This window comes from Dendropsophus ebraccatus, chromosome 4 (genome assembly GCF_027789765.1).
Source record: "Dendropsophus ebraccatus isolate aDenEbr1 chromosome 4, aDenEbr1.pat, whole genome shotgun sequence".
Taxonomy (NCBI): domain Eukaryota; kingdom Metazoa; phylum Chordata; class Amphibia; order Anura; family Hylidae; genus Dendropsophus; species Dendropsophus ebraccatus.
The window spans coordinates 13,928,238-13,949,569 of record NC_091457.1 but is presented as its reverse complement, the minus strand read 5'-3'; the positions used below and the strand labels follow the sequence as shown (position 1 = coordinate 13,949,569).

The 21,332-nt window shown below is 43.8% G+C and overlaps 1 protein-coding gene across 4 annotated transcripts; it reads left to right on the top strand.

The window, feature by feature from the left end:
* The first annotated feature begins 1,442 nt into the window (after nt 1-1,442).
* On the top strand, nt 1,443-17,000 carry LOC138789447 (protein kinase C delta type-like). Of its 4 annotated transcripts, none has more exons than XM_069968095.1 (11): nt 1,443-1,486; nt 10,998-11,171; nt 11,269-11,360; nt 11,952-12,014; nt 12,381-12,519; nt 12,827-12,982; nt 13,102-13,230; nt 13,397-14,116; nt 14,245-14,373; nt 14,526-14,720; nt 14,806-17,000. In XM_069968095.1, the coding sequence occupies exons 2-8, from the start codon at nt 11,046-11,048 to the stop codon at nt 13,607-13,609; spliced, it is 918 nt and encodes a 305-aa protein (XP_069824196.1). In that variant the 5' UTR covers nt 1,443-1,486; nt 10,998-11,045; the 3' UTR covers nt 13,610-14,116; nt 14,245-14,373; nt 14,526-14,720; nt 14,806-17,000. The 4 variants fall into 4 exon arrangements, with proteins under 4 accessions (XP_069824196.1, XP_069824195.1, XP_069824193.1 ...); XM_069968094.1 differs by lacking the exon at nt 1,443-1,486 and adding an exon at nt 9,938-10,016; XM_069968092.1 differs by lacking the exon at nt 1,443-1,486 and adding an exon at nt 10,548-10,885.
* The last annotated feature ends 4,332 nt before the right edge of the window (nt 17,001-21,332 follow it).

The window sequence follows — 21,332 nt, the reverse complement described above, 5'->3', positions numbered from 1 at the left end:
TATACAAAACATGATTTAAGATAAAAGTATAGTGATCACATCTAAAAAATAGGTGTCCAATATAAAATTAATCAGGGATGTAATACAATCATATTTCACATCCATAGTGATAATGCAAAAATATCTCGTGAACATAGTAGCGGTGAAACATAGATAATTTCCTTAATAATATAAACATAATCTAACAGAGCACCTGGGTATTCATCACCACACGTCATCAGTCGTAAATTGAAGCAACTGTTAAACAGCCATATCCGCGAGATGCCTAGATGGAGCGCTCATGGAACGCACGCCATCCAACAGCGCACGCCTTCCTGGAACGCAGACAACTTCCGTACTTGCGCATCTGAGACTCCAGTGGAACGCAAATGACGCTCCCCGTGAGATCTCTGGTATAGTACGTCAGCGTCATGTGAACCAATCAGGAGGCCATGTGCAGCCGTGAGTGTACTACTTAATAATGTATATTATACACGGTCCAAATAGTGAGCCTATATGGATATTCAATGATTAACGGTATTTCATGATTAGCGGTGATCTACATACAAAGTAACATTCATGCTAGGACATGTATCACTAAAGCACACCAATTAACACGGGATGCGGGGGTCTTGCCCGTTACCCGGATAAGTCCACCCGTCTTCGGCATCCTGTAACTCACGAGGTATACCACACAAGTCCAGATACCGATTCCCGTGGGGGCTATAGGGTAATCTGTCCAAATTCATTCATTCTTCACCGTGTTAAGGACCGATGTTATTCATTAGAAAACGCTTTGAAAACGCAGAAGGCATCTCACAAGTAAGGGTGTACAAAATGAATATCTGATGAACAATCGTGGTGATTATCCCATTCTGGCTCCGATGAAATAGCTTGATTTGTTATTTTTACCAGCTTGTCTCTATCTATCTATCTATCTATCTATCTATCTATCTATCTATCTATCTCCTATCTATCTATCTATCTATCTATCTATCTATCTATCTATCTATCTATCTATCTATCTATCTATCTCCTCTCTATCTCCTATCTATCTATCTATCTATCTCCTATCTATCTATCTATCTATCTATCTATCTATCTATCTCCTATCTATCTATCTATCTATCTATCTATCTATCTATCTATCTATCTATCTATCCATCTATCTATCTCCTATCTATCTATCTATCTATCTATCTATCTATCTCCTATCTATCTATCTATCTATCTATCTATCTATCTATCTATCTCCTATCCATCCATCCCCCTGTGTGATGGCTCCTCCCCCTGAGGACAGGCTCCCAGGCTTCCCTCACAGGAGGACATGGTTAGTTTGAGAGGAGGAGCCAGGGATGAGACATGGGGGTGGGGGGGTTGATTGTAAACTGTCCAAAGGAACCAATCACAGCTCGGTTTCGGTAAAATGAAAGTTAAGCTGTGATTGGTTGCTGGGGGAAGTTCACACCAGTTTCTATCATGAACCCTGTGATGAATCCTGGTCTATGTATGTATGTGTGTATGTATATATATATATATATATATAGGGGTCCTGCTATGACTATTATGTGTATGGGGGTCCTGCTATGACTACTATGTATATGGGGGTCCTGCTATGACTACTATGTATATGGGGGTCCTGCTATGACTACTATGTGTATGTGGGGGTCCTGCTATGACTACTATGTATATGGGGGGTCCTGCTATGACTACTATGTGTATATGGGGGTCCTGCTATGACTACTATGTATATGGGGGTCCTGCTATGACTGCTATGTGTATGTGGGGGTCCTGCTATGACTACTATGTGTATGTGGGGGTCCTGCTATCACTACTATGTGTATGTGGGGGTCCTGCTATGACTACTATGTGTATGGGGGTCCTGCTATGACTTCTATGTGTATGTGGGGGGTCCTGCTATGACTACTATGTGTATGTGGGGGTCCTGCTATGACTACTATGTGTATGGGGGGTCGTGCTATGACTACTATGTGTATGTGGGGGTCCTGCTATGACTACTATGTGTATGTGGGGGTCCTGCTATGACTACTATGTGTATGGGGGTCCTGCTATGACTACTATGTGTATGTGGGGGTCCTGCTATGACTACTATGTGTATGTGGGGGTCCTGCTATGACTACTATGTGTATGGGGGGTCCTGCTATGACTACTATGTGTATGGGGGTCCTGCTATGACTACTATGTATATGGGGGGTCCTGCTATGACTATGTGTATGTGGGGGTCCTGCTATGACTATGTGTATATGGGGGGTCCTGCTATGACTTCTATGTGTATGTGGGGGGTCCTGCTATGACTACTATGTGTATGTGGGGGTCCTGCTATGACTTCTATGTGTATGTGGGGGTCCTGCTATGACTACTATGTGTATGTGGGGGGTCGTGCTATGACTACTATGTGTATGTGGGGGGTCGTGCTATGACTACTATGTGTATGTGGGGGTCCTGCTATGACTACTATGTGTATGTGGTGGTCCTGCTATGACTACTATGTGTAAGTGGGGTCCTGCTATGACTACTATGTGTATGTGTGTGTATGTGGGGGTCCTGCTATGACTACTATGTGTATGTGGGGGTCCTGCTATGTCTACTATGTGTATATGGGGGTCCTGCTATGACTACTATGTGTATGTGGGGGTCCTGCTATGTCTACTATGTGTATATGGGGGTCCTGCTATGACTACTATGTGTATGTGGGGGTCCTGCTATGACTAATATGTGTATATGGGGGTCCTGCTATGACTACTATGTGTGTGGGGGGGTCCTGCTATGACTACTATGTGTATGTGGGGGTCCTGCTATGACTATGTGTATATGGGGGGTCCTGCTATGACTACTATGTGTATGGGGGGGTCCTGCTATGACTACTATGTGTATGGGGGGGTCCTGCTATGACTACTATGTGTATGTGGGGGTCCTGCTATGACTACTATGTGTATGGGGGTCCTGCTATGACTACTATGTGTATGGGGGGGTCCTGCTATGACTACTATGTGTGTATGTGGGGGTCCTGCTATGTCTACTATGTGTATGTGGGGGTCCTGCTATGACTACTATGTGTATGTGGGGTTCCTGCTATGACTACTATGTGTATGTGGGGGTCCTGCTATGACTACTATGTGTATGTATAGGGGTCCTGCTATGACTACTATGTGTATGTGGGGGGGGGGGGGGTCCTGCTATGACTACTATGTGTATTGGGGTCCTGCTATGACTACTATGTGTATGTGGGGGTCCTGCTATGACTACTATGTGTATGTGGGGGGTCCTGCTATGACTGCTATGTGTATGGGGGGTCCTGCTATGACTACTATGTGTATGTGGGGGTCCTGCTATGACTATTATGTGTATGTGGGGGGTCCTGCTATGACTACTATGTGTATGGGGGGTCCTGCTATGACTATTATGTGTATGTGGGGGGTCCTGCTATGACTATTATGTGTATGTGGGGGTCCTGCTATGACTACTATGTGTATGTGTGGGGGTCCTGCTATGACTACTATGTGTATATGTGGGGGTCCTGCTATGACTACTATGTGTATGGGGGGTCCTGCTATGAATACTATGTGTATGTGGGGGGTCCTGCTATGACTACTATGTGTATGTGGGGGGTCCTGCTATGACTATTATGTGTATATAGGGCATACCTCCCAACTGTCCCGGTTTCAGCGGGACCGTCCCGATTTTGGAACCATGTCCCGCTGTCCCGGTACAGCCCCCATTTGTCCCGCCGCCCCCCGCACCTCACTTACACTGGCAGAGCAGGAAACATCGGCTTCCTGCTCTGCTAACTCTTGTGACCAAAGGCGTCATTCTGCCTCCGGCCACAAGAGGCCGCTCTCTCCCCCATAGCTCCTGCCAGGGCCAGATTAACACAGCTCTGTGGTGCGCCCCCTATACAGTATCAATACCTGGCAGTGAGAGCTGGTGCCGGAGGAGGAGGCTGCCGGGGTCCAGGGCACATGACCTACATCAGCCTGAAGGGATGGAGAGCAGAGCAGTGGTGAGTGCTCCAGGGAGGGGGGTCTGTCAGGTGTCCCTCAGCTGTGCATGGTGCTTATCCCCCCTACTTCCCCAGCTCTGTGCCCCTGTGCTTATCTCCACAAGCTCTGTGCCCCCTGTGCTTATCTCCACCAGCTCTTTGCCCCTGTGCTTATCTCCACCAGCTCTGTGCCCCCTGTGCTTATCTCCACAAGCTCTGTGCCCCCTGTGCTTATCTCCACCAGCTCTCTGTGCCCCTGTGCTTATCTCCACCAGCTCTGTGCCCCTGTGCTTATCTCCACCAGCTCTGTGCCTCCTGTGCTTATCTCCACCAGCTCTGTGCCCCTGTGCTTATCTCCACCAGCTCTGTGCCCCTGTGCTTATCTCCACCAGCTCTGTGCCCCTGTGCTTATCTCCACAAGCTCTGTGCCCCTGTGCTTATCTCCACCAGCTCTGTGCCCCTGTGCTTATCTCCACCAGCTCTGTGCCTCCTGTGCTTATCTCCACCAGCTCTGTGCCCCTGTGCTTATCTCCACCAGCTCTGTGCCCCTGTGCTTATCTCCACCAGCTCTGGTGGTGTATCTACTATATGAGGGCACAGAGGTGGTTTATCTACTATATGAGGGCACAGAAGTGGGTTATCTACTATATGAGGGCACAGAGGTGGGGTATCTACTATATGAGAGCACAGAGGTGGGGTATCTACTATATGAGGGCACAGAGGTGGGGTATCTACTATATGGGGGGCACAGAGGTGGCGTATCTACTATATGGGGGGCACAGAGGTGGCGTATCTACTATATGGGGGGCACAGAGGTGGCTTATCTACTATATGAGGGCACAGAGGGGGTGTATCTACTATATGAGGGCACAGAGGGGCCTAAGTACTATTTGAGGGTCCACAGTAGGCCTAAACACTACAGGGTGGAATAGAGTGAGCACTGTTACAGTGCAGAGCAATATAGATGGGGACTTTGTATAGATGGTGAGGATCGTGCAAAAGCAAAAAGCCTAAAATATTTGTCTGGCAGATTCTTCAGGGACGAGGCATTGCCAGAAGTGGTTTTCATGATGGCCTGTACCAGATGGAAAAGAAGAGAGAAAGTGAGCAATTCCGATCAGAGAAGACGCCCCCTGTGAGTCACTGACTGTAGCTGTACTATAATCACGTATGTGGTGTAAAGAGCCTGAGCAGCATTTGTATCTACCTCTGTATAGGTCAGTGTAGTGGAGATACTGGTCTTTGTATAGTGGATGTTACGTAGTAATGGTATATGGGGGGTAAGTCATGATGTGGTGATATTTGTTTTTTATATAATGGTAATAGGTGACGTGGATATGAGGGTGTGGCTATGGGGGTGTGGTTATGGGGAGGGCGTGGCTATAGGGGGTGTGGTGCATTGCCGTGACTGTCCCTCTTTCCTCTCAGCAAAAGTTGGGAGGTATAATATAGGGGTCCTGCTATGACTACTATGTGTATGTGGGGGTCCTGCTATGACTACTATGTGTATGTGGGGGTCCTGCTATGACTACTCTGTGTGTATGTATAGGGGGTCCTGCTATGACTACTATGTGTATGTGGGGGTCCTGCTATGACTACTATGTGTATGTGGGGGTTCTGCTATGACTACCATGTGTATGTGGGGGTCCTGCTATAACTACTATGTGTATATGGGGTCCTGCTATGACTACTATGTGTATGGGGGGTCCTGCTATGACTACTATGTGTATATGGGGTCCTGCTATGACTACTATGTGTATGGGGGGGTCCTGCTATGACTACTATGTATATGTGTGGGGGGGGGTCCTGCTATGACTACTATGTATATGTGGGGGGGGGTCCTGCTATGTCTACTATGTGTGTATGGGGGGTCCTGCTATGACTATGTGTATTGGGGGTCCTGCTATGACTATTATGTGTATGTGGGGGGTCGTGCTATGACTATTATGTGTATGTGGGGGGTCCTGCTATGACTGCTATGTGTATGGGGGTCCTGCTATGACTAATATATGTATATGTTGGGGGTCCTGCTATGACTACTATGTGTATGTGGGGGTCCTGCTATGACTACTATGTGTATGGGGGTCCTGCTATGACTACTATGTGTATATGGGGGTCCTGCTATGACTACTATGTGTATGTGGGGGTCCTGCTATGTCTACTATGTGTATGTGGGGGTCCTGCTATGACTACTATGTGTATGGGGGGTCCTGCTATGACTACTATGTGTATGTGGGGGTCCTGCTATGACTACTATGTGTATTGGGGTCCTGCTATGACTACTATGTGTATGGGGGGTCCTGCTATGACTACTATGTGTATGTGTGTGTGTGGGGGGGGGTCCTGCTATGACTACTATGTGTATGTGGGGGTCCTGCTATGACTACTATGTGTATGTGGGGGTCCTGCTATGACTACTATGTGTGTATGGGGGGTCCTGCTATGACTGCTATGTGTGTATGGGGGGCTCCTGCTATGACTATGTGTATTGGGGGTCCTGCTATGACTATGATGTGTATATGGGGGGTCCTGCTATGACTACTATGTGTATGGGGGTCCTGCTATGACTACTATGTGTATGTGGGGGTCCTGCTATGACTACTATGTGTATGTGGGGGTCCTGCTATGACTACTATGTGTATGTGGGGGGTCCTGCTATGACTACTATGTGTATATGGGGTCCTGCTATGACTACTATGTGTATGTGGGGGTCCTGCTATGACTACTATGTGTATTGGGGTCCTGCTATGACTACTATGTGTATGTGGGGGTCCTGCTATGACTGCTATGTGTGTGGAGGGTCAAGCTATGACTACTATGTGTATGTGGGGGTCCTGCTATGACTACTATGTGTATGGGGGGGTCCTGCTATGACTATTATGTGTATGGGGGTCCTGCTATGACTACTATGTGTATGGGGGGTCCTGCTATGACTACTATGTGTATGTGGGGGTCCTGCTATGACTATTATGTGTATGGGTCGGTTATGCTATGACTACTATGTGTATGGTGGGTCCTGCTATGACTATGTGTATGGGGGGTCCTGCTATGACTACTATGTGTATGTGGGGGTCCTGCTATGACTGCTATGTGTGTGGGGGGTCAAGCTATGACTACTATGTGTATGGGGGGTCCTGCTATGACTACTATGTGTATGTGGGGGTCCTGCTATGACTACTATGTGTATGGGGGGGTCCTGCTATGACTATTATGTGTATGGGGGTCCTGCTATGACTATTATGTGTATGGGGGTCCTGCTATGACTACTATGTGTATGGGGGGTCCTGCTATGACTACTATGTGTATGTGGGGGTCCTGCTATGACTATTATGTGTATGGGTCGGTTATGCTATGACTACTATGTGTATGGGGGGTCCTGCTATGACTATGTGTATGGGGGGTCCTGCTATGACTACTATGTGTATGTGGGGGGTCCTGCTATGACTACTATGTGTATGTGGGGGTCCTGCTAAGATTACTATGTGTATGGGGGGTCCTGCTATGACTATGTGTATATGGGGGGTCCTGCTATGACTACTATGTGTATGTGGGGGTCCTGCTATGACTATTATGTGTATGTGGGGGTCCTGCTATGACTACTATGTGTATGGGAGGGTCCTGCTATGACTACTATGTGTATGTGGGGTCCTGCTATGACTACTATGTGTATGTGGGGGTCCTGCTATGACTACTATGTGTATGTGGGGGTCCTGCTATGACTACTATGTGTATGTGGGGTCCTGCTATGACTATTATGTGTATGTGGGGGTCCTGCTATGACTATTATGTGTATGTGGGGGTCCTGCTATGACTACTATGTGTATGGGGGGTCCTGCTATGACTACTATGTTGTATGGGGGTCCTGCTATGACTACTATGTGTATGGGGGGTCCTGCTATGACTACTATGTGTATGTGGGGGTCCTGCTATGACTACTATGTTGTATGGGGGTCCTGCTATGACTACTATGTGTATGTGGGGGTCCTGCTATGACTACTATGTGTATGTGTGGGGGGGGTCCTGCTATGACTACTATGTGTATGTGAGGGTCCTGCTATGACTTATGTGTATGTGAGGGTCCTGCTATCACTACTATGTGTATGTGGGGGTCCTGCTATGACTATTATGTGTATGTGGGGTCCTGCTATGACTACTATGTGTATGTGGGGTCCTGCTATGACTACTATGTGTATGTGGGGTCCTGCTATGACTACTATGTGTATGTGTGTGGGGGGGTCCTGCTATGACTACTATGTGTATGTGGGGGTCCTGCTATGACTACTATGTGTATGTGGGGTCCTGCTATGACTATTATGTGTATGTGGGGGTCCTGCTATGACTACTATGTGTATGGGGGGTCCTGCTATGACTACTATGTGTATGTGTGTGTGTGGGGGGTCCTGCTATGACTACTATGTGTATGTGGGGGTCCTGCTATGACTACTATGTGTATGGGGGTCCTGCTATGACTACTATGTGTATGGGGGGTCCTGCTATGACTACTATGTGTATGTGGGGGTCCTGCTATGACTACTATGTGTATGGGGGGTCCTGCTATGACTACTATGTGTATGTGGGGTCCTGCTATGACTACTATGTGTATGGGGGTCCTGCTATGACTACTATGTGTATGGGGGGTCCTGCTATGACTACTATGTGTATGTGTGTGTGTGGGGGGGTCCTGCTATGACTACTATGTGTATGTGGGGGTCCTGCTATGACTACTATGTGTATGGGGGTCCTGCTATGACTACTATGTGTATGGGGGGTCCTGCTATGACTACTATGTGTATGTGGGGGTCCTGCTATGACTACTATGTGTATGGGGGGTCCTGCTATGACTACTATGTGTATGTGTGTGTGTGGGGGGGTCCTGCTATGACTACTATGTGTATGTGGGGGTCCTGCTATGACTACTATGTGTATGGGGGTCCTGCTATGACTACTATGTGTATGTGGGGGTCCTGCTATGACTACTATGTGTATGGGGGTCCTGCTATGACTACTATGTGTATGGGGGGTCCTGCTATGACTACTATGTGTATGTGGGGGTCCTGCTATGACTACTATGTGTATGGGGGGTCCTGCTATGACTACTATGTGTATGTGGGGGTCCTGCTATGACTACTATGTGTATGGGGGGGTCCTGCTATGACTACTATGTGTATGTGGGGTCCTGCTATGACTACTATGTGTATGGGGGTCCTGCTATGACTACTATGTGTATGGGGGGTCCTGCTATGACTACTATGTGTATGTGTGTGTATGTGGGGGTCCTGCTATGACTACTATGTGTATGTGGGGTCCTGCTATGACTACTATGTGTATGGGGGTCCTGCTATGACTACTATGTGTATGGGGGGTCCTGCTATGACTACTATGTGTATGGGGGGGTCCTGCTATGACTACTATGTGTATGGGGGGTCCTGCTATGACTACTATGTGTATGTGGGGTCCTGCTATGACTACTATGTGTATGTGTGTGTATGTGGGGGTCCTGCTATGACTACTATGTGTATGTGGGGTCCTGCTATGACTACTATGTGTATGTGTGTGTATGTGGGGGTCCTGCTATGACTACTATGTGTATGGGGGGTCCTGCTATGACTTCTATGTGTGTAATTGAGTCCTGCAATGACTTCAGTTTATTGGGGTATAAATGTATCTAGGGTCCTGGGAATAAATGTATTATTGGGGTATGTATGGACTTATTCAGGGGTCAGGCCTATAATATGTCGGGTGTGGGGGTCTTATAGAAGTCAGAGTCCGCAGATGTCTGAGCCGCATATCTGAAGTCGTCAGGGGAAGTGGCCATAGTGGTCTGGACTGGAAGGAGGAGAAGAAGTGAAGGAGTCCAGTCAGAGACGTCTCCTGTAAGTCCTGCATTATAGATAGCTCCTTGTCACCATTGGCACTCAATAGCCAATAGCAGTTGCTGTGTACTGATGGTTGCCATGGCAACTAGGAGCCTAGGAAGTTTCCAGGGCTGCCATGGCGGCTGCCATGGCTATACTATGCCCATATATACCACTGACAGGTAACAATAATGTTGTCATATACTCAGTATACCAGTGCATTATATAACGGTCATTTAAATAAAAGTGTTTAAAAAAATACCTGAAAATAAAAAGTAATAATAATAATAATAGATGAAATGTTATTCTTACTCCAGAAGAAGTGTGGGGAAATAATGCAAATTAAACACCAGCGTTATTGCTGTTTTTATTTCCATTTTTTTCTCAGAAATTTTTTTTTTCCAAAAACTAATTGATCTAATACATGTACCAAGAAATGTTCCCATAAAAACTTCAACAAGGGAGTTAGCTATGGTTATTTCTTTATGGAAACTGTACGGTGTATTTGACTTAGTAGCAGTAAGTATTCACATGGTGTGTCGGTATTATTTGGGACTTATAATACAGTATAGTGGTATGATTGATTGGTTTGTTGATACCAGTATGGAGGGAGTATGTATGTATGTATGTATCATGATGTCATAGATCTTGTTTGTTGTGATGTCATCACTGTTGGCTTGAGGCTCATAGAATCCTACCCTGACATACGGGTCTGAGTTATCCGTAGTGAGGAGTTGTTTTTCTCTTGAGCTTGGCAATTTTTGCCTGGCATTTATATTCGGGCATGAGTGCTCGTACCAAAATTTTTGGATTTGGTCCGCCTAACATCAGGGGGAATAAAAGGTCCCGACCCTGTGACCCACCTGCTGGGCACAATGGGGTGGCCTCCAATCCCTTCACAAGTGGAAGGGAAAACAAAAGGATCAGAAGATCCAAGATAGAGGATAAAGGAAGCTCAGTTCAGTCTACGCCGCTACATAACATCTTGAAGCCGCTAGGCGTGGACAGCTTCATATTCCATAAAAAACTTGGAGAAGGCTCATTTGGAAAGGTTTCTACCTCTATTTCTCAAGGCTTTTGTTCCTGTTCTGCTCATAATCCCACATTACGCACTTCTGATCCCTGATACTTTCTCATGTGTCTTGTTTTCATCTCACATTTAGGTGTTTTTGGCCTCGGATCGCACCACAGGACATCAGGTAGCCATAAAAATGGTCAAGAAACGACCATTGCTAAAGTACGCCGCCGTAAAAAGAGCCATGGATGAGAAACGGGTGCTGGAGCTGGCCGGGGGGAGCCCGTTTCTGACTGCCTCATATGCTACATTCCAGACTGTGGTAAGAGACCGATCCTCATAGAAATTTGTTGTATATAACTATATAATAATAGAAATAACAATGGCAAATAATGCAATGACTTTTTTCTCTTGCACAGGATTACTTATGTTATGTGATGGAGTACCTGCGTGGGGGAGATCTCTTTGACTTTCTGAACACCAGGGCACCACTAGATGAGGACACCATCCGGTAAGTACTAGAGGCCTATGGGTTATAGAAGAAGTATTTAGATAGACTACCTCACATAGATCTCCTTATATAGTGTAGTATATTCGTAAATGTAGTATAGTAGTGTACATCAAATGACACTGGCCGTTCTATGACTCTGCCGTATCACAGAACGGCCAGTGTCAGTAAAGTTCATTCCGGCGGATACCGCAGTACCGGCCGGATGAACTTCATTTGTGCTGAATTGGGATGCGAGCATCCGTGTGCATCCGTGTGCGCCCACATCCCAATTCACCATAGCACACAATGGAGCCGCACTCTCCATTGTGTGAGCTTTCAGCGTTGTGCTGTCTTTATTCAATGAATATCAGTCGCACAAATCTGATATGTCAGTTTTCTGTGCGGCCAGTTAGAATCGAAGCCAGAGTGTATACTATGTGTATACACTCCGGCCGGGATTCCTTCTGACTATGGCAATGTATCTTTTGTATTAGTCACGGCCGTGATTAATACAAAAGATACGTTGTGTGATCATAATAGTAATAATAGTATATAGAACATTATATATATTTTTTAAATTATATATATATATATATATTTTTTTCCTATCAGATTCTTAACAGCAGAAATCATTTGCGGCCTCCAGTACCTTCACACCATGGGGGTCATTCACCGGTAATAGACCTATTGCATTCTGCTTTATTCTTAGCACAATTGTATTTTATATCCACTAATAGAGATGATCGAACAGGGCCAAGGTTCAGGTTCGTACGAACCCGAACCATCGTCATTTGACTCCCGCTGCCTTCCTGTTCCGTGGGAAAGGTGGAGACAGCCCGAGTACCGCCTGGAAAACAGGGATACAGCCTATTACCTACGCTGTATTCCTGTTTTCTAGGCGGTACTCGGGCTGTCTCCCCCTTCCCCACGGAACGGGAAGACTGGGGGAGTCAAATACAGATGGTTCCTACGAACCTGAACATCAGCGCTGTTCAATCATCTGTATCCACTTACTGATTGAATGTTTCATCTTTCCCGTAGTGACATCTCACCAGAAAATATATTTCTGGACAGCACCGGCCATATTAAAATCGGTGATTACGGCCTCTGTGCAACTGATGTCTCCGCTGAGAATAAAGCTTCGGGTTGTGTTGGAGCTCAAAATTATATGGCACCGGAGGTAAGGACCAAGTTATTTACCTCCTTCCATTAAAGGACTTAGGAAAAATTAGGAATTAGGGAAAAAAATGTGGAATTAGGAAAAAAAATGGCAGCTTTCTGCGAAACACAGAGCCACACTTGTCTACAGGTTGTATCTGATATTGCAACTCAGCCCTATTTTCTTCTGCAATACCAGACACCACCTATGGACAGATGTGGCTCTGTTTGTAGACAAAGCAGCGATTTCGCCCCAATCCTGTACAACCCCAATATATTGATCTTCATCTTTTTCCTGTTGATTATTTTTCCTTCTCTTTGGCTCACAGGTCTTCAACCAGGATTCATATGATTCTTCTGTTGACTGGTTTTCACTTGGAGTCCTGATGTATAAAATGACAACTGGGACAATGAAGTCTGTGAACCAAGACCGTCAGACTTACCCAGAAGGCTGCTCCGAATATCTGGTAGACATCATAGAGAAGGTAAGGAGGTGTATTTTATAGGGACTTGTTATGGCTCCTTCTCAAGGATATGAGGAGATGTAAACTCATCGGTTACTTATAGTACAATGTCCTTATGCGTTTTCTATGGTTTTCTTCAGCTCCTGCGCACAAATGCAGAGAAACGCCTGGAATTTGCCACCACAATCCGGAACCATCCATTCTTTGCCGATATTGACTGGGCAAAGCTAATGGCTAAAGAAGTAGCACCTCCGTTTTCTATGGCATCGGTAAGTATCAGGGTTCAGTGCCATTGGGTGTGAGGAGGTTGGTAGAGAATCTAAAGAAAATGCTTCATGACCTGGAATCTTCTCCTAGTGCCCATTAGATGGTAACTTACTAACATATAAGGGGTGCAGGTGACTTTCATAACCTCATTGTATTTCTCTTCTGCAGGCACCACTTATGGATCCTGTGTTCTACGTTCCTGTGCAGCACATAATATCTCAAAGAGAAGCCAAGAAACCTGCCATACCACCTGAGGGTCAGAAGATGTTCTGGGGCTTCTCATCTTCCAGTCACACATGGAAAATGCTCCAACGTCAGGCAGGATCCCAGGTTCTATCACCTAGAGATATAAGAGTCCTGTTGGTGACAGTGAGTCCATGATTGATGAGTATCAGGATTATTTCTTCTCTTTGTTCTTGGAATATGTTCTAAAATTCTTCTCTTCTCACAGCAGATGTCATCCTCGTTTTCGTCATCGTCCTCCTCCTCTTATGATAAGTCGTCTCCTACATTAGATGCTGAAAATTCCTAATCACCATGTGTCATGGTCCTATGGGCGGCACGGTGGCTCGCTGTGGTCTTGCAGTGCTTGGCCCCTTCACGGCAGCATCTGCATGGAGTTACTATGTTCTCCTTGTGTTCAAGTGGGTTTTCTCCGGGATCTCCGGTTTCCTCACACAGCTAAAAAACATACTAATAAATTTATATATTCTTTATAGCTAAAGGTAGCTCAATCCTTAAAGGTGTCCGGTCAAAGTGGTGATCCTGTTCAGAAATCCCACATTCATAGTCTATAAAATGACAACTGGGACAATGAAGTCTGTTCACCAAGACCATCGGACTTACCCAGAAGGCCTCTCCAAATATCTGGTAGACATCCTAGAGAAGGTAAGGAGGTGTATTTTATAGGGAGTTGTGTTATGGCTCCTTCTCAAGGATGAGGAGATGTATACTCATGGTTACAAACTTATAGTAGGATGTCCTCACTCTTAGGCTTTTTCTATGGTTTTCTTCAGCTCCTGTGCAAAAATTCAGAGAAGCGTCTTGAATTTGCCACCACAATCTGGAACCATCCGTTCTTCGCTGATATTGACTGGGCAAAGCTAGTGGCTAAAGAAATAGCACCTCTGTTTTCTATGGTACCAGTAAGTATCAGGGTTCAGTGCCATTGGGTGGGAGGAGGATGGTAGAGAATCTATAGCAGATGCTTCATGACCTGGAATCTTCTCCTAGTGTCCATTAGATGGTAACTTAGGGTAGAGATGACTTTCCTAACCTATTTATTTCTCTTCTGCAGGCACCACTTATGGATCCTGTGTTCTCCGTTCCTGTGCAGCACATAATATACCAAAGAGAAGCCAAGAAATCTTCCATACCACCGGAGGGTCAGAAGATGTTCTGGGGCTTCTCATCTACCAGTCACATATGGAGAACGCTCCAAAATAGGCCGGGATCCCCTGTTATACCACCTAGAGACATCCTGGAGGTGACGGTGAGTCCATGATTGATGAGTATCAGGATTATTTCTTCTCTTTGTTCTTGGAGTATGCTCTAAACTTCTTCTCTTGTCACAGCAGATGTCATCCTCGTTTTCGTCATTGTCCTCCTCCTCTTATGACGAGTCGTCTCCTACATCAGATGCAGAAAATTCCTAATCCCATCCTCACCATGTGTCATGGTCCTATGGGCGGTATGGTGGCCCGGTGTACAGCTCTGTGGTCCTGCAGTGCTGCGGCCCTCAGGTTTCAGTCCCTTCACATCAGCATCTGCATGGAGTTACTATGTTCTCCTTGTGTTTGAGTGGATTTTCTCCAGAATCTCCGGTTTTCTCACAAAGCTAAAAAACATACTAATAAATTTCTATATTCTTTATGGCTAAAGGTAGCTCAGTCCTTAAAGGTGTCCGGTCAAAGTGGTCATCCTGTTCAGAAATCTCACATTATAGTCTGTATTAGCGATTTAATCCGTGAGTTAATGGCAGGGTCCTCTGACATATCTACAGTACAGTACAGTATATAGTATTGTTACAGTATGAGGGTTATCTTTCTATGGCTCTTCATGTGTTTAGGGACAGGGATAATGTGATGTTTCAGAAGTCAGAATAAATTTTCTTCTATGTATACATGAATGGTTTCAAAAGCTGAAACACATAAAGGCAAATACGGCTCCATTCCAATGGAAGCTTATGGGGCCAATACAGCAACCACCAAGTACTCTGTACTTAGGGCTAGTAAGATAGAGCTAGTAGGGTTATGGCTAGCTGAGTTACTAGGCTCAGGGCACCCCATGTGCAGAGTATAAGGAGATTGCTCTGCTATGTAGAGCACCCAATGTCTTAAAGGGGTACTCCATTTTACAAACTTATCTCTGCGAACCCCTGCCCTGGGGCCAGAGACATAGGTGCATGTTGTTATGTGCAGCCACCTCTTCCTCGGCTCTTTTGAAAAAAAAATGGCTGAAGCCAGACTTCGCCTTTAAAAATTCTAAAGGTTTATGATTAGGGACTCCTTGTACAATAATTGAGAACATTACTGCCATAATCTTAAGCTTTTACTAGTGGAAATAAATAATGAATATGACATTAATATCAGAGTATGTAAATAGAAAAGTTTATGAGACCTAGATCCTAAACAAGGGCTCCACACATATTGCAAGCCACCAGGTTAGGATTAGGAGGTTTGGGCTCCATGAGCTCTACCTTGTTCTTGAGGATCTACATATAAAGCAAGGGCTCCCCATGTATTGAAAGCAACTAGATTAGGGGGTTGGAGGACTCCATGTGCTCCGCCATGTTCTTGAGGACCTACATCTCAAACATGGCTCCACTTGTATTGCAAGCCACCAGGGTAAGATCAGGCGGGTTAAAGGGTTCCATGTTCTCCTCCTTGTTCTTAAGGACCTACATCTCTAAAAGTGTTCCACATGTATTGTAGGTCACCAGGTTAGGGTTAGGAGCGTTGGAGGGCTCCATGAGCTCTGCCTTGTTCTTGAGCATCTGCATCTTAAACAAGGGCTATCCATGTATTGAAAGCCACTAGGTTAGGTTTAGGAGGTTTGGGTGGCTCTATGTGCTCTACCATGTTCTTGAAGACCTACATCTCAGACAGGGCTCCACGTGTAGTAAAAGCCACTAGGTTAGATTCAGGTGGGTAGAAGGGTTCCATGGGCTTCTCCTTTTTCTTGAGGATCTACATCTTAAACAAGGGCTACTTACGTATTGAAAGCCACTAGGTTAGTGTTAGGAGGGTTGGGGGCTTCATGTGCTCCACCATGTTCTTGAAGACCTGCTGTACATCTCAAATAGGGCTTCACGTGTAGTACAAACCACTAGGTTAGGATTAGGAAGGTTGGAGGGCTCCGCCATGTTCTCGAAGCACGAGAAGTTTAGTATTCTCTAGTTGCATTACTAAATAATGCATAGAGTCGTAACATCAAAGGACTATCTAGAAGAGGAGGATTCTTTTATAGCTTGTTAGTAATAATGCTATGTGTGCTAATAGCTGTGCACTGTAATTAGTATTTTATTCAATCTATATTATTGCTGATAAATGTTTTAAAACGCCATGACAGATCCACTTTAATAAACACATCTCATCGTGGCAAAGAATTCTATTGTCACGGAAACAGCATGGCCTTCAGCAAATTTTGTTTCATTCATGCTTTGGGGAATAGAAAGGAAATAAAATACCTCAATCCTTGTTAATATGAGATGAATAAATGGGAACTAAATAAAAGTAATAACAAAAAGGCGTAAAATAAAATTTCAAAATTTCCCCCATTTCAGCAATACGAATCAGTCTTGAATTAATTTGGTAAAAAACTGGTGAATTATTAAAAAGTTTTCTTTTCGTTTTTGCGCTTTACTCCTTGATTATATTTAATGAGATTTCTTACATAACACAATGGTTTACATATTTTAGCACAATTAAATAAATCAGGAAAGTACATTTATGCATTTTTAATATTTGTTATCCCATGGTAAATTTCATTTGCTGTGTTTTTTATTTATTAAATTTTTTTTTTACTTTTTTTTTTCTTCTTCTTTTGGATTATTCGTTCAATCTATGTATTCAAATTAAACTCTAAACATTAAAATGTCTGGTTCTTCCCAAACAGATTTTAGAAATTAGCCAATTCTCAACTGTGATTTCTAATTACAAACATATGTATAACTCTGTTCACACCGCCGTCGGTTTTTAAAAGGACTAGACAAACATAACTGCCTTCTTCTAGAAACAGCACCACCCCTGTCCTTAGGTTGTGTCTGGTATTACAACTCCATTCACTTCAGTGGAAATGAGCTGCATGACCACACACAAACTGAGGACAAAGGTGTCGCTGTTTCACAGCCCTCTGTATAAGCCACAGTAGAACTAGAATATACACTGTGCTCTATACTAAGGGTGGATGAGGGAGGAATCAAGTGTCCTGTGGCTCAACATGGCTATAAAAACAGTGTTTTGTGGAGTGTTTAGAGGCAATGGTTGCAAAACTACAACTCCTATCATAAACTGCTAGCAGGACACGATGAGAGTTGTATTTTGGCAACAGCATAAGAGTCACATGTTGGGAAACTGATTTGTGGGACTTTTTATTTATTTAGTTTCCTAACCTACTTTCCAATTGCATAACAACTACAACTCCATATATGCACTGCGAGCAGGACATGATGGGAGTTGTAGTTTGATAACAACTGAACAGTCACTTGTTGGGAAATAGTGATTTGAGGGACAGTTTATTAGTGCAGTGTTCTCTAACATGTGACTTTCCAGTTACTAAAAAAAACTACAACTCCCACCATGCATTGCTGGCTGGGCATAATGGGAGTTATAGTTTGGCTACAGCTGAAAAGTCACTGATTGGGAAACAAAGATTTAGGAGGAGAGTTTATTTAGTGCAGTCTTCTTCAACATGTGACTCCTCACTTGCTGCAAAACTACAACTTCCATCATCCACTGCTGGCAGGACATGATGGGAGTTGTATTTTGGCAACAGCTGAAGAGCCACTGGTTGAAAAACACTGATTTAGGGGGACAATGGCAAGTACCGGCCGCGGCTGCTGCAGAAGCTTTATACCGGAGAAAAACAAGTTTAATAACTCGGGTGCATGATAGGCAGAGGCGGGGAGGTAATAATCTGAGTGGCTTCCTGCCCGTCACTAGTCACCGCTCACTGCCTGTCAGTTACTGGCCTCTCTGTCTGTCAATCATCCCACCGAGCACGCTGACGGGAGTCTCTGCCTCCCATGTGCCAGGGTTGTTAAACTTTTTCTCCGGTTTAAAGCTTCTGCAGCAGCTGCGGCCAGTACAAAAAATTGATAATCTTAACTTTTTTCCCCCTCTTTTCGTTTACGCTGTTCATCATACGGGATGGTGATTGTTATATTTTAATAGATCGGACAATTATTCGACGTCAGTCGAAGCACGTGGGTAACGTGCGAAACAGCTGTCACGTGTCTGTGGAGGTGGTTGGCGTCCTTGCCAGCGAGTGCAGGTTCATGGATTATGGCTGCATGAAATAAGAATAAAGAAGTGAAACTACGGGTGAGTGCCCTCTTCTTGTTTATTTCTTGAAGAACATCTCTCCTCAGTATTGGCTCCATGGGAGTAGGGTGTTGCAGCATGTGGATGTATTTATGAACTTTTGTATTGATTATTTATGTATTTTTTCATGTATTTGTGTGAGCACGTGCACTTTAGGAGGTAGGGGCTGCGGTGGGAGCTACATATATTTTCATGCATTTTCCCTGTTATGGTTCACCCTTATTGGGTTTTTAAATGTGTGTCCATTTGTTGCGCAAATTGCTGTATTTTGTGTTAATAAAGACTATTATTTGTTAGGTATATGATTGTGGGTGCGCCATTTTTTGTCTTTCTGTGTTGGTTTTAAAGACTTTCAGGATGTACATTTACTTCCGGGGTCGTCTAGGGGTTAAGGGTCTCTTTAAAGGGGTTGTCCAGCATAAACTACTAAAGTGTGATGCTGCCGGAGCAGAGGGGGACATAACAGTGCCATATACTGACCTATGCCCCTCTACCCCAGCTGCCCAGGCCTCCCTCTCTCCGCCGCTGTCATATTTTTCTCAACTTCCAGTGTTACCCCCACCGGAAATGGCCTCTCAGCATAATGCAATATAGTGCAATATAGTGTCTATGTTGAGCATGGTGGGAGCAGAAATGTCAGCGGACATCAGTGGATTTTGTAAAAAAGATAACAGTGGAGGCAGGTGCAGCAGACAGAAACAGGTAGGTATATGGCACTGTTATGTCCCTGGCAGCATTGCACATTGTAGTTTATGCTGGACAACCCCTTTAAATATATATATATATATATATATATATATATATATATATATATATATATATATAAGCAAAGTATTAGATGTTACCAATAAACAACATAAGCAGATAAGAAGCTAATAATTTCTCTTTGTACTCATGTAAGGCAGGAGGACAATGGTTAAGAAGGGTCACAGTATGCCGCTTATCTCCTGATCATAGACTTCTGATAGATTTCATTTTTACTAATGTTTCTTCTATGCAAATCTGATACCAAAATGGATTATCGTCATATTGTTCACAAAGTAACTAGATGGAAAAAATAGAGTTTGAAAGTAAACGAACAGGATATTAATATCTCCATGGGATACACTTTTGAGGCTTTGGTTCCTTTTAAGCTTATCATTAAAAAAAAAAAAAAAAAATCCTTTGGAAGAGAAAAGATGATTGTCAAGGATAGACGTCCAGAGAGGAATTTCAGGCCTTTTATAATGTTCTCATCTTTTATATAATATTTATTTCCATTTATATTCCATTTTGTTAATAAACAAATTGAATGTCATTCCTTTCTGGGGATCTAAAAAATAAAAAAAAAATAAAAAATTGAAATAATTATTTAATAAACAAAACAGAAATAAAACGAATTTATGAAAAATACAATGCATAGAGTAAAAAAAAAAAAGCAAACAAAATAATGAATAAACAAAAAGATATAAAAAATAAATAAATACTTACATAAATAGAGAAATAGATAATTCAACAAAAATTAAATAGAAATAAAAGGAGGAAATAAATCAATTAAATATGTGCATATAAAAGGAAGGTGCAGTACATGAAAAGTAAAAGAAAAAAAAAATATGAAATAAGGGAACTTTTATTAGGGAAGGCAAAGAAAAAAGACAATTTGAAAGCACACATTTGAAGAGGTTGAAATCTAAAATAGTATATTACATAGAAAAAAAATGTTCTTAAAGTGTCACTGTCGTGAATTTTTTTTTGCAGAAATCAATAGTCCAGGCGATTTTAAGAAACTTTGTAATTGGGTTTATTATCCGAAAAATGCATTTTTATCATGAAAAAGCAGTTTGAAGCTCTCCCCCCTGTCTTCATTGTTCTCCTATGGAGAGAGCTAAAGAAAAGACCAAAACAGGACAACAAAGAGTTAATCTACAAATCCCTCACCCGTTATCTGTTCTGACCATCACCAGTGACCTGTCTGAGCTGGGATTACAGCTGTCAACCAGCTCCGTGCCTGTAATCCTCTGTTATCTGCTTTCTGCTGCCGGCTAACTCCCTCCTTCCTCCTCCCCCCTCCCCTCTCCCTAGAACAGACAGGGGACGTCTCCTGCAACAAGTCACAATTTTCAGATTTTTCAGAGTGGATGAAAAAGAGGAAGGAGGGGGGGACCTGGGAAAAGGCTTTTTACATGCAGATAATGGCAGATTTGGCTAATAAACCCAATTACAAAGTTTCTTAAAATCGCCTGGACTATTGATTTCTGCAAAAAAAAAAAATACGACAGTGACTCTTTAAGTACTGATTTTGTCTAACTGCAGCTTATAATAAGGATAACAATGAAAACAGCAACATATTAGTAGAAGAAGATGAAGTAGTAGCAGCAGTAGTGGAAGTAAAAGAAGTAATAGTAGTAGTAGTAGAAAAAGTAGTCAAAGAAGTAGTTGTAGTAGATGCAGTAGTAGGAATAATAGTAGGAGCTGAAAAAAGAAGTAGTAATAATAATAATAGTAGTAGTATTAGTAGAAGTAATAATAGCAGTAGTAGAATGAGAAGCAGTAGTTGTCAGGAATGGGCAGTAGCCTGGTGT

What these genes read in the sequence shown, in the direction of transcription:
- LOC138789447 (XM_069968092.1), top strand. Translation starts at nt 10,619, where the DNA reads ATGAGTGCTCGTACCAAAATTTTTGGATTTGGTCCGCCTAACATCAGG. An exon ending in AAAATTATATGGCACCGGAG is followed by an intron (nt 12,520 to 12,826) that starts GTAAGGACCAAG and finishes TTTGGCTCACAG; the next exon opens with GTCTTCAACCAGGATTCATA. An exon ending in CTCCGTTTTCTATGGCATCG is followed by an intron (nt 13,231 to 13,396) that starts GTAAGTATCAGG and finishes TCTCTTCTGCAG; the next exon opens with GCACCACTTATGGATCCTGT.